Source organism: Salmo salar, chromosome ssa24, assembly GCF_905237065.1.
Source record: "Salmo salar chromosome ssa24, Ssal_v3.1, whole genome shotgun sequence".
Taxonomy (NCBI): Eukaryota; Metazoa; Chordata; class Actinopteri; order Salmoniformes; family Salmonidae; genus Salmo; species Salmo salar.
This window is the reverse complement of record NC_059465.1, coordinates 45,123,140-45,137,400: the sequence shown is the minus strand read 5'-3', so window position 1 is coordinate 45,137,400 and position 14,261 is coordinate 45,123,140. Positions and strand designations below refer to the sequence as shown.

The following is a 14,261-nucleotide window of genomic DNA, read 5'->3' as shown; positions in this document are numbered from 1 at the left end:
TCAATCAAGTTCATATTTATATCAAAAAACAGCTTTTTACATTAGCATGTGACATTCAGAACTAGCATACCCCCCGCAAACTTCCGGGGAATTTGCTAACAATTTACTAAATTACTCACGATAAACGTTCACAAAAAGCATAACAATTATTTTAAGAATTATAGATACAGAACTCCTCTATGCACTCGATATGTCCGATTTTAAAATAGCTTTTTGGTGAAAGCACATTTTGCAATATTCTAAGTACATAGCCCAGCCATCACGGGCTAGCTATTTAAACACCCGGCAAGTTTAGCACTCACCAATATCAGATTTACTATTATAAAAGTTTGATTACCTTTTGTTGTCTTCGTCAGAATGCACTCCCAGGACTGCTACTTCAATAACAAATGTCGGTTTGGTCCAAAATAATCCATCGTTATATCCGAATAGCGGCGTTTTGATCGTGCGTCCCAGACACTATCCGAAATGGTAAATCAGGGTCGCGTGCATGGCGCAATTCGTGACAAAAAAAATCTAAATATTCCATTACCGTACTTCGAAGCATGTCAACCGCTGTTTAAAATCCATTTTTATGCCATTTTCTCGTAAAAAAGCGATAATATTCCGACCGGGAATGTCCATTTAGCTAAACAGAGGAAAGAAAACAAAGCTTTCGGTCGACGCGGGCACGAGCCTGAGTCTCACAGTACTGTAACCAGCCACTACCCAAACGCGCTACTTTGTTTCAGCCAGAGCCTGTAAAGCCACGATTCAGTATTTTGCCACCTTCTGAGAACCTATGGCAGCCGTAGGAAGTGTCACGGGACAGCTAAGATCCTCACTCTTCAATAAACAGAGACAAGAAAAACAACACCTTGTCAGACAGGCCACTTCCTGCATGAAATCTTCTCAGGTTTTTGCCTGCCATATGAGTTCTGTTATACTGACAGACACCATTCAAACACTTTTAGAACCTTTAGGGTGTTTTCTATCCAAAGCCAATAATTATATGCATATTCTAGTTACTGGGCAGGAGTAGTAACCAGATTAAATCGGGTACGTTTTTTATCCAGCCGTGAAAATACTGCCCCCTAGCCATAACAGGTTAACAAACGTTGTTATCCAGGGCAGTCAGTTCCCTCCCTGGCTGGTGTAAGTTGTATCTGCTCTTCAGTAAATCAAATTAAATGATATTGGTCACATACACATGGTTGTCAGATGTTAAACCTCTACAGGATCGTGGGGTCCCCCTGAGGGACGGTCGAGCTATTGTATGCTAATGCAATTAGCATGAGGTTGTAAGTAACAAGAACATTTCCTAGAAGAACATAGACATTTGTGACCCGATTCAGGAAACTGGGCGTATGTCGCAAGTCACGACTTTACAGGAGAGCTGTTTGAACATAAAAAAATATTTTTTTAACAAAATGGTTTTTTTTTGTTGCCATAAATGTCTTCTTGAACATGTGAACTATCATGTGCATTAATATCTAACTTGTATGCCATCTGTAAATGTGAATAAAAGTGTTAAATTAGGAGCCTAGTTGGTTTAGCCAAAGAAAAAGTGAGCAACCTTCCCGCTAGCCATGATTGGCTGAGATAATGAGTGGGCTGGACATGCCGAGAGGTGAGTTTTGATTGGTCTGCCATATAGCACGCGTTTGTCTATTGGAGCTGGTCAGCATGTCTAGGTAATCCTGTCGAACGTGGCTTTTTAAAAATGTATTGCGCAGTAAAAGTGCATAAACCTAATGTCAAGTTAAAGTGTACTGTTAGCTAGCTAATGTTAGCTGGCTAGCTCGCTAGCTAACGTTACGTGTATACTCTCCACTTTCTGGAGGACCAAGTTTTGAAATCAGTGGAATTTGAGAATTATAAATAAGGAGATGGAGAAAACACCAGTCTGGATTACATCGTTAAACTAAGGGCAACCATGCATGGCATCAGACAGGAGACGCGTCCTATACAACCATGATGTATACTGGTAAGACAGTCTACCTAGCTACAATTTCGAATATTGCACAGTTCTAATTTTGACAGAAAGTGGTGTCATTTCAAGTGTACTTTTAGCTAGCTAACGTTAGCTGGCTGGGTAGCTAGCTAACGTTAGCTGGCTGGGTCGCTAGCTAACGTCATGTGTATGATCTTCGTATCTTAGACACATTTGCTTGACTCGCTATAGCCATAGAACCTGGTTGGTTAGCTACCTGCAGATTCATGCAGGGGTGTAACATTGTGATTATGGTCCATTGTTTAGCTAGCTAGGTAGCTACATGTCTTAACAAAAGACTCCATGGAAGTATTACAAAAAGAAAACCAAGTATTACAAAAAGAAAACCAACCCCGTCGTGGACATCAAAGTCTTGCTCCCAGAAAAATTAAACAACTTCTTTGCTCACTTTGAGGACATTCCACTGAGATGGCCCGCTACCAAAGCCTGTGGGCTCTCCTTCTCCGTGGCACACGTGAGTAAAACATTTAAACGTGTTAACCCTCGCAAGGCTGCCGGCCCAGATGGCAACCCTAGCCGCATCCTCAGAGCATGCGCAGACCAGCTGGCTGATGTGTTTACGGATATATTCAATCAATCCCTATCACAGTCTGTTGTCCCCACATGCTTCAAGATGGCCACCATTGTTTCTGTTCCCAAGAAAGCTAAGGTAACTGAACTAAATCACTATCGCCCCATTGCACTCACTTCTGTCATCATGAAGTGCTTTGAGAGACTAGTCAAGGATCATATCACCTCCACCCTACCTGACACCCTAGACGCTGTGCAGTTGCTATACCAGGTGGTGATACAGCCCGACAGGATGCTCTCGATTGTGCATCTGTAGAAATTTGTGAGGGTTTTAGGTGACAAGCCACATTTCTTCAGCCTCCTGAGGTTGAAGAGGCGCTGTTGTGCCTTCACCACACTGTCTGTGTGGGTGGACCATTTCAGTTTGTCTGTGATGTGTATGCTGTGGAACTTAAAACTTTCCACCTTCTCCTCTACTGTCCCATTGATGTGGATAGGGGGGTGCTCCCTCTGCTGTTTCCTGAAGTCCATGATCATCTCCTTTGTTTTGTTGACTTTGAGTGAGAGGTTGTTTTCCTGACACCACATTCTGAGTTCCCTCACCTCCTCCCTGTAGGCTGTCTCTTCATTGTTGGTAATCAAGCCCGCTACTGTTGTGTCGTCTGCAAACTTGATGATTGAGTTGGAGGTGTGCATGGCCACGCAGTCATGGGTGAACAGGGAGTACAGGAGAGGGCTGAGATCACACCCTAGTGGGGCCCCAGTGTTGAGGATCAGCGAAGTGGAGATGTTGTTTCCTACCTTCACCACCTGGGGGCGGCCCTTCAGAAAGTCCAGGACCCAGTTGCACAGGGCCTCAAGCTTAATGATGTGCTTGGAGTTGTACTATGGTGTTGAATGCTGAGCTGTAGTCAATGAACAGCATTCTTACATAGGTATTCCTTTTGTCCAGATGGGATAGGGCAGTGTGCAGTGTGAAGGCGATTGCATCGTCTGTGGACCTGTTGGGGCAGTATGCAAATTGAAGTGGTCTAGGGTGGCAGGTAAGGTGGAGGTGATATGATCCTTGACTAGTCTTTCAAAGCACTTCATGATGACAGAAGTGAGTGCTACGGGGCGATAGTCATTTAGCTCAGCTTTCTTTGTCTTCTTGGGTACAGGAACAATGGTGGCCATCTTGAAGCATGTGGGGACAGCAGACTGGGATAAAGAGCGATTGAATATGTCCGTAAACACACCAGTCAGCTGGTCTGCGCATTGCTCTGAGGACGCGGTTAGGGATGTCGTCTGGGACAGCAGCCTTGTGAGGGTTAACACGTTTAAATGTCTTACTCACATCAGCCACAGAGAACGAGAGTGCACAGTCCTTGGTAGCGGGCTGCGTTGGTGCCACTGTGTTATCCTCAAAGTGGGCAAAGAAAGTGTTTAGTTTGTCTAGAAGCATGACGTCGGCGTTCGTGACGTCGCTGGTTTTCTTTTTGTTGTCCGTGATTGCCTGTAGACCCTGCGACATGCGTCTTGTGTCTGAGCCGTTGAATTGCGACTCCACTTTGTCCCTATAGTGATATTTCGCTTGTTTTATTGCCTTGCGGAGGGAATAACTAGACTGTTTATATTCGGCCATATTCCCAGACATCTTTCCATGGTTGAACAAGGTGGTTACTGCTTTCAGTAGGAATAACTGATGTCAGTAGCTGGTTTTGTTGTCTGTTGTCGTTCCCTCTCCCATCCAGGTGGGGGGAGACAGTCAGTAAGTCAGGTGTTGTCCTTCCCTCTAACCTCTCCCATCCAGGTGGGGGGTAACAGTCAGTAAACCAGGTGTTGTCCTTCCCTCTAACCTCTCCCATCCAGGTGGGGGGTAACAGTCAGTAAGTCAGGTGTTGTCCTTCCCTCTAACCTCTCCCATCCAGGTGAGGGGTAACAGTCAGTAAGTCAGGTGTTGTCCTTCCCTCTAACCTCTCCCATCCAGGTGAGGGGTAACAGTCAGTAAACCAGGTGTTGTCCTTCCCTCTAGCCTCTCCCATCCAGGTGGGTAACAGTCAGTAAGTCAGGTGTTGTCCTTCCCTCTAACCTCTCCCATCCAGGTGGGGGTAACAGTCTGTAAGTCAGGTGTTGTCCTTCCCTCTAACCTCTCCCATCCAGGTGGGGGGTAACAGTCAGTAAACCAGGTGTTGTCCTTCTCTCTAACCTCTCCCATCCAGGTGGGGGGTAACAGTCAGTAAGTCAGGTGATGTCCTTCCCTCTAACCTCTCCCATCCAGGTGAGGGGTAACAGTCAGTAAGTCAGGTGTTGTCCTTCCCTCTAACCTCTCCCATCCAGGTGGGGGGAGACAGTCAGTAAACCAGGTGTTGTCCTTCCCTCTAACCTCTCCCATCCAGGTGGGGGGTAACAGTCAGTAAGTCAGGTGTTGTCCTTCCCTCTAACCTCTCCCATCCAGGTGGGGGGAGACAGTCAGTAAGTCAGGTGATGTCCTTCCCTCTAACCTCTCCCATCCAGGTGGGGGGTAACAGTCAGTAAGTCAGGTGATGTTCTTCCCTCTAACATCTCCCATCCAGGTGGGGGTAACAGTCAGTAAGTCAGGTGTTGTCCTTCCCTCTCCCATCCAGGTGGGTAACAGTCAGTAAGTCAGGTGTTGGGCTTCCCTCTAACCTCTCCCATCCAGGTGGGGGTAACAGTCAGTAAGTCAGGTGATGTTCTTCCCTCTAACATCTCCCATCCAGGTGGGGGTAACAGTCAGTAAGTCAGGTGTTGTCCTTCCCTCTCCCATCCAGGTGGGTAACAGTCAGTAAGTCAGGTGTTGTCCTTCCCTCTAACCTCTCCCATCCAGGTGGGGGTAACAGTCAGTAAACCAGGTGTTGTCGTTCCCTCTCCCATCCAGGTGGGGGGAGACAGTCAGTAAGTCAGGTGTTGTCCTTCCCTCTAACCTCTTCCATCCAGGTGGGTAACAGTCAGTAAACCAGGTGTTGTCCTTCCCTCTAACCTCTCCCATCCAGGTGGGGGTAACAGTCAGTAAGTCAGGTGTTGTCCTTCCCTCTAGCCTCTCCCATCCAGGTGAGGGGTAACAGTCAGTAAGTCAGGTGATGTCCTTCCCTCTAACCTCTCCCATCCAGGTGGGGGGTAACAGTCAGTAAGTCAGGTGTTGTCCTTCTCTCTAACCTCTCCCATCCAGGTGGGGGGTAACAGTCAGTAAGTCAGGTGTTGTCCTTCCCTCTAACCTCTCCCATCCAGGTGGGGGGAGACAGTCAGTAAGTCAGGTGTTGTCCTTCACTCTAACCTCTCCCATCCAGGTGAGGGGTAACAGTCAGTAAGTCAGGTGTTGTCCTTCCCTCTAGCCTCTCCCATCCAGGTGGGGGTAACAGTCAGTAAGTCAGGTGTTGTCCTTCCCTCTCCCATCCAGGTGAGGGGTAACAGTCAGTAAGTCAGGTGTTGTCCTTCCCTCTAGCCTCTCCCATCCAGGTGGGGGTAACAGTCAGTAAACCAGGTGTTGTCCTTCCCTCTAACCTCTCCCAACCAGGTGGGGGGTAACAGTCTGTAAGTCAGGTGTTGTCCTTCCCTCTAACCTCTCCCATCCAGGTGGGGGGAGACAGTCAGTAAGTCAGGTGTTGTCCTTCCCTCTAACCTCTCCCATCCAGGTGGGGGGTAACAGTCAGTAAGTCAGGTGTTGTCCTTCCCTCTAACCTCTCCCATCCAGGTGGGGGTAACAGTCAGTAAGTCAGGTGATGTTCTTCCCTCTAACCTCTCCCATCCAGGTGGGGGTAACAGTCTGTAAGTCAGGTGATGTCCTTCCCTCTAACCTCTCCCATCCAGGTGGGGGGTAACAGTCAGTAAACCAGGTGTTGTCCTTCCCTCTAACCTCTCCCATCCAGGTGGGGGGTAACAGTCAGTAAGTCAGGTGTTGTCCTTCCCTCTAACCTCTCCCATCCAGGTGGGGGGTAACAGTCAGTAAGTCAGGTGTTGTCGTTCCCTCTCCCATCCAGGTGGGGGGAGACAGTCAGTAAGTCAGGTGTTGTCCTTCCCTCTAGCCTCTCCCATCCAGGTGGGGGTAACAGTCAGTAAGTCAGGTGATGTTCTTCTCTCTAACCTCTCCCATCCAGGTGGGGGGTAACAGTCTGTAAGTCAGGTGATGTCCTTCCCTCTAACCTCTCCCATCCAGGTGGGGGGTAACAGTCAGTAAGTCAGGTGTTGTCCTTCCCTCTAACCTCTCCCATCCAGGTGGGGGGTAACAGTCAGTAAGTCAGTTGATGTTCTTCCATCTAACCTCTCCCATCCAGGTGGGGGGTAACAGTCAGTAAGTCAGGTGATGTCCTTCCCTCTCCCATCCAGGTGGGGGGTAACAGTCAGTAAGTCAGGTGTTGTCCTTCCCTCTAACCTCTCCCATCCAGGTGGGGGTAACAGTCAGTAAGTCAGGTGATGTTCTTCCCTCTAACCTCTCCCATCCAGGTGGGGGGTAACAGTCAGTAAGTCAGGTGTTGTCCTTCCCTCTAACCTCTCCCATCCAGGTGGGGGGTAACAGTCAGTAAACCAGGTGTTGTCCTTCCCTCTAACCTCTCCCATCCAGGTGGGGGGTAACAGTCAGTAAGTCAGGTGTTGTCCTTCCCTCTAACCTCTCCCATCCAGGTGGGGGGTAACAGTCTGTAAGTCAGGTGATGTCCTTCTCTCTAACCTCTCCCATCCAGGTGAGGGGTAACAGTCAGTAAACCAGGTGTTGTCCTTCCCTCTAACCTCTCCCATCCAGGTGAGGGGTAACAGTCAGTAAACCAGGTGTTGTCCTTCCCTCTAACCTCTCCCATCCAGGTGGGGGGTAACAGTCAGTAAGTCAGGTGATGTTCTTCCCTCTAACCTCTCCCATCCAGGTGAGGGGTAACAGTCTGTAAGTCAGGTGATGTCCTTCCCTCTAACCTCTCCCATCCAGGTGGGGGGTAACAGTCAGTAAGTCAGGTGATGTTCTTCCCTCTAACCTCTCCCATCCAGGTGGGGGGTAACAGTCTGTAAGTCAGGTGATGTCCTTCCCTCTAACCTCTCCCATCCAGGTGGGGGGAGACAGTCAGTAAGTCAGGTGATGTCCTTCTCTCTCCCATCCAGGTGGGGGTAACAGTCAGTAAACCAGGGGAAACAGCAGATGTACCTGTGGGGGTGATTGTGGGCAGTGTGATCGGAGGACTGCTCCTACTGGCTCTGGTGGTGGGGCTGCTGTGGAAGGTGAGGATCAGGGCCCATATTCACAGTCTTAGAGTAAGAGTGCTGATCTAGGATCAGTATAGCCTTTTAGATCATAATGAATATGACTATATGGACAGGGGGGGACCTGATCCTAGATCATAATGAATATGGCTATATGGACAGGGGGGGGACCTGATCCTAGATCATAATGAATATGACTATATGGACAGGGGGGGGGGGACCTGATCCTAGATCATAATGAATATGACTATATGGACAGGGGGGGACCTGATCCTAGATCATAATGAATATGACTATATGGACGGGGGGGACCTGATCCTAGATCATAATGAATATGACTATATGGACGGAGGGGGGGGACCTGATCCTAGATCATAATGAATATGACTATATGGACAGGGGGAGGGGGACCTGATCCTAGATAATAATGAATATGACTATATGGACGGAGGGGAGGGGGACCTGATCCTAGATCCTAATGAATATGACTATATGGACGGAGGGGAGGGGGACCTGATCCTAGATCATAATGAATATGACTATATGGACGGAGGGGGAGGGGGACCTGATCCTAGATCATAATGAATATGACTATATGGACGGAGGGGACCTGATCCTAGATCATAATGAATATGACTATATGGACAGGGGGGGACCTGATCCTAGATCATAATGAATATGACTATATGGACAGGGGGGGACCTGATCCTAGATCATAATGAATATGACTATATGGACGGAGGGGGGGACCTGATCCTAGATCATAATGAATATGACTATATGGATGGGGGACGGGGGGGGACCTGATCCTAGATCATAATGAATATGACTATATGGACGGAGGGGACCTGATCCTAGATCATAATGAATATGACTATATGGACGGGGGGAGACCTGATCCTAGATCATAATGAATATGACTATATGGACAGGGGGGGACCTGATCCTAGATCATAATGAATATGACTATATGGATGGGGGGGACCTGATCCTAGATCATAATGAATATGACTATATGGACAGGGGGGACCTGATCCTAGATCATAATGAATATGACTATATGGACAGGGGGGGACCTGATCCTAGATCATAATGAATATGACTATATGGACGGGGGGACCTGATCCTAGATCATAATGAATATGACTATATGGACGGAGGGGGAGGGACCTGATCCTAGATCATAATGAATATGACTATATGGACGGAGGGGAGGGGGACCTGATCCTAGATCATAATGAATATGACTATATGGACGGGGGGGACCTGATCCTAGATCATAATGAATATGACTATATGGACGGAGGGGGGGACCTGATCCTAGATCATAATGAATATGACTATATGGACGGGGGGGACCTGATCCTAGATCATAATGAATATGACTATATGGACGGAGGGGAGGGGGACCTGATCCTAGATCATAATGAATATGACTATATGGACGGGGGGGACCTGATCCTAGATCATAATGAATATGACTATATGGACGGAGGGGAGGGGGACCTGATCCTAGATCATAATGAATATGACTATATGGACGGAGGGGGAGGGGGGACCTGATCCTAGATCATAATGAATATGACTATATGGACAGGGGGGGACCTGATCCTAGATCATAATGAATATGACTATATGGACGGAGGGGACCTGATCCTAGATCATAATGAATATGACTATATGGACGGGGGGAGACCTGATCCTAGATCATAATGAATATGACTATATGGACAGGGGGGGGACCTGATCCTAGATCATAATGAATATGACTATATGGACAGGGGGGGGACCTGATCCTAGATCATAATGAATATGACTATATGGACGGGGGGGACCTGATCCTAGATCATAATGAATATGACTATATGGACAGGGGGGGACCTGATCCTAGATCATAATGAATATGACTATATGGACGGGGGGGACCTGATCCTAGATCATAATGAATATGACTATATGGACGGAGGGGAGGGGGACCTGATCCTAGATCATAATGAATATGACTATATGGACGGAGGGGGAGGGGGACCTGATCCTAGATCATAATGAATATGACTATATGGACGGAGGGGACCTGATCCTAGATCATAATGAATATGACTATATGGACAGGAGGGGACCTGATCCTAGATCATAATGAATTTGACTATATGGACAGGGGGGGACCTGATCCTAGATCATAATGAATATGACTATATGGACGGAGGGGGGGGGACCTGATCCTAGATCATAATGAATATGACTATATGGATGGGGGGACGGGGGGACCTGATCCTAGATCATAATGAATATGACTATATGGACGGAGGGGACCTGATCCTAGATCATAATGAATATGACTATATGGACGGGGGGAGACCTGATCCTAGATCATAATGAATATGACTATATGGACAGGGGGGGGACCTGATCCTAGATCATAATGAATATGACTATATGGATGGGGGGGACCTGATCCTAGATCATAATGAATATGACTATATGGATGGGGGGACCTGATCCTAGATTATAATGAATATGACTATATGGACAGGGGGGGACCTGATCCTAGATCATAATGAATATGACTATATGGACGGGGGGGACCTGATCCTAGATCATAATGAATATGACTATATGGACGGAGGGGGAGGGACCTGATCCTAGATCATAATGAATATGACTATATGGACGGAGGGGAGGGGACCTGATCCTAGATTATAATGAATATGACTATATGGACGGGGGGGACCTGATCCTAGATCATAATGAATATGACTATATGGACGGGGGGGACCTGATCCTAGATCATAATGAATATGACTATATGGACGAGGGGGACCTGATCCTAGATCATAATGAATATGACTATATGGACGGAGGGGGGGGACCTGATCCTAGATCATAATGAATATGACTATATGGACGGAGGGGAGGGGACCTGATCCTAGATCATAATGAATATGACTATATGGACGGGGGGGGACCTGATCCTAGATCATAATGAATATGACTATATGGACGGAGGGGAGGGGGGACCTGATCCTAGATCATAATGAATATGACTATATGGACGGGGGGGGACCTGATCCTAGATCATAATGAATATGACTATATGGACGGAGGGGAGGGGGACCTGATCCTAGATCATAATGAATATGACTATATGGACGGAGGGGAGGGGGACCTGATCCTAGATCATAATGAATATGACTATATGGACGGAGGGGAGGGGGACCTGATCCTAGATCATAATGAATATGACTATATGGACGGAGGGGGAGGGGGACCTGATCCTAGATCATAATGAATATGACTATATGGACGGAGGGGACCTGATCCTAGATCATAATGAATATGACTATATGGACAGGGGGGGACCTGATCCTAGATCATAATGAATATGACTATATCGACAGCGGGGGGGACCTGATCCTAGATCATAATGAATATGACTATATGGACGGAGGGGGGGGGACCTGATCCTAGATCATAATGAATATGACTATATGGATGGGGGACGGGGGGACCTGATCCTAGATCATAATGAATATGACTATATGGACGGGGGAGACCTGATCCTAGATCATAATGAATATGACTATATGGACAGGGGGGGGACCTGATCCTAGATCATAATGAATATGACTATATGGACGGGGGGGACCTGATCCTAGATCATAATGAATATGACTATATGGACGGGGGGGACCTGATCCTAGATCATAATGAATATGACTATATGGACAGGGGGGGACCTGATCCTAGATCATAATGAATATGACTATATGGACGGGGGGACCTGATCCTAGATCATAATGAATATGACTATATGGACGGGGGGGACCTGATCCTAGATCATAATGAATATGACTATATGGACGGGGGGAGGGGGACCTGATCCTAGATCATAATGAATATGACTATATGGACGGAGGGGAGGGGGACCTGATCCTAGATCATAATGAATATGACTATATGGATGGAGGGGAGGGGGACCTGATCCTAGATCATAATGAACATGACTATATGGACGGAGGGGAGGGGGACCTGATCCTAGATCATAATGAATATGACTATATGGACGGAGGGGGAGGGGGACCTGATCCTAGATCATAATGAATATGACTATATGGACGGAGGGGACCTGATCCTAGATCATAATGAATATGACTATATGGACGGAGGGGACCTGATCCTAGATCATAATGAATATGACTATATGGACGGAGGGGGAGGGGGACCTGATCCTAGATCATAATGAATATGACTATATGGACGGAGGGGACCTGATCCTAGATCATAATGAATATGACTATATGGACGGAGGGGGAGGGGGACCTGATCCTAGATAAGCTTGTCTACTCTGGTACTGATGTACAGAATAGGTGATGTGTATAGGATGTCTTTTTCATAGGATGTAATAGAGATATTGATCAAAAGAGGATATCTTAGGACTGAGGATATTGATCACTGTGTGATCTGCCACAATCAGAATTTTAAAGAAAATCTGTAATTTCCTTTTTTGGTTTATATGTTTTTTTTTTCTTTAGTTAATGAGATCGTGTACTTTAACATTTTCTGACGAATTTTTATTTATTTTTTATTCATTTGTCTTTGTCTCCAGTTTGGCTTCTTCAAGAGGAAGTACCAGCAGCTACGTGAGAGGACAGAGTACAGTGAGGAACCTCAGGAGAACGGGCCATGAGATGAACAAACAGACAGACAGACAGACAGAGAGGACAAAGGACACACACATCAAATAAGGACATTGCTCATATTGTTCCTCGCAGTGAGACACATGAGAGGTGGATGTGCCTAACCGGTTTAGCAGACAAAGATTAAAGCCGATAGTCCTGGACTGATAAGCAGTTCAGAAAAGGTTTTGATGTATTTGTGTTTGTAATGTCCTCTATGGGATTGTACAGCAGCAGTTTACATAGTTATAATGCACTGAATTGGACTAAATGCAATGAGAGTTATTTTACTATAAACTAGTTCAACCTGTGAAATATAATTACACTATGGATACCTTTTCTGGGGACGATGAACTATTTCAGAATAGATGTAGTCGTAAGTTATTCATCAGGGGGAAAAAGTTTAAATTTGTACGATTTTTTATTTTTTTTCAAAAGTAAGAAAGATGTTAGCATTTTTACGTTTATTTCTTAAATACCGAAATACAAGTAAGAGATAAGAGATATCGCCATAATGAGTACAGTTCAAAGGAACATCATGTTGGCGGTGTGTGCGTTTTTTATTCGCCAAGTTGTGAGATGTCATTTTACCAACTTCTGTATTTAATTACCTAACATTTTACCAACTCCTGTATTTAATTACCTAACATTTTTACCAACTTCTGTATTTAATTACCTAACATTTTAAATAAAGTTCAAATCAAAATCAAATGTTATTGGTCACATACACGTGTTTAGCAGATGTTATTGTGGGTGTAGCGAAATGCTTGTGCTTCTAGTTCCCGACAGCGCAGCAATATCTAACAAGTAATATCTAACAAGTAATATCTAACAAATTCACAACATAATTTCACACAAATGTAAGTAAAGGAAGGGAATTAAGAATATATACATATATGGAAGATCAATGTCAGAGCGACATAGACTAAGATACAGTAGATAGTATAGAATACAGTATATATATATATATATACATATGAGATGAGTAATGCAAGATATGTAAACATTATTAAAGTGACTAGTGACTAGTAATGATTTCATTGGCCTTTCTGTGCTAGTGATGGCTATTTAACAGTCTGATGGCCTTGAGATAGAAGCTGTTTTTCAGTCTCTCGGGTCCCAGCTTTGATGTACCTGTACTGACCTCACCTTCTGGATGATAGCGGTGTGAACAGGCAGTGGCTCAGGTGGTTGTTGTCCTTGATGATCTGTTTGACCTTCCTGTGACATTGGCTGCTGTAGGTTACTCTTATACCATAGTAATTGCATAGTGATGGAGTTTATATATATTTTTTAATTAAATTAGTGATTTCCATTTCATCAAAAATGCATCCAAACATAGGCTAGAAGCACCATTTCTGGAATTGCTCTGCTGATAACTAGGCTGAGACTAAATAAGGACATAGATGCCCGACTACCAGATTTCAACATCATATTAGGGAAAACATAGCAAAGCGTTTGCTCTCTTAGATGGCTGCCCAAGTAGTGATGGATGGACGCATTGGGAAAGACGTGTGTGTGTGTGTGTGTGTGTGTGTGTGTGTGTGTGTGTGTGTGTGTGTGTGTGTGTGTGTGTGTGTGTGTGTGTGTGTGAGATAGAGAGAGAGAGAAAAAAAAAAGCTCAGTGAACCGAAATAAATTGTTAGAAGTTCTAGGAGTTGTTGTGTTGTCAAAATCACACTTTAAACCGATTTCCATGATTATAACATCGTTATGTTTCGCTCGCCATCAAGTAGGACAAACTCAATTGTGTTTCAGTAGCCTTCTAGAATATCCGAAAGTCAATTATCAGTTCAAACTTAATATATTTAATTGGATACCTCAAATGACCCTCAATCCAAATCCTCCGCATGAATGTAATTTCGATGGGTAAATATCAGTGTCAAGTATTCCAATAATTA

At 45.5% G+C, this 14,261-nt stretch overlaps 1 protein-coding gene across 1 annotated transcript in view; it reads left to right on the top strand.

Annotated features, from left to right (window-relative positions):
• LOC106585965 (integrin alpha-2) overlaps positions 1-13,060 on the top strand; it is a 56,201-nt gene extending 43,141 nt beyond the window's left edge. The window contains exons 29-30 of the mRNA XM_045707071.1: positions 7,586-7,702; positions 12,291-13,060. Of these exons, the coding sequence (XP_045563027.1) occupies positions 7,586-7,702; positions 12,291-12,371 (198 nt within the window). The 3' untranslated portion in view covers positions 12,372-13,060. The remainder of the gene's footprint in view (positions 1-7,585; positions 7,703-12,290) is intronic.
• Positions 13,061-14,261: the final 1,201 nt, after the last annotated feature.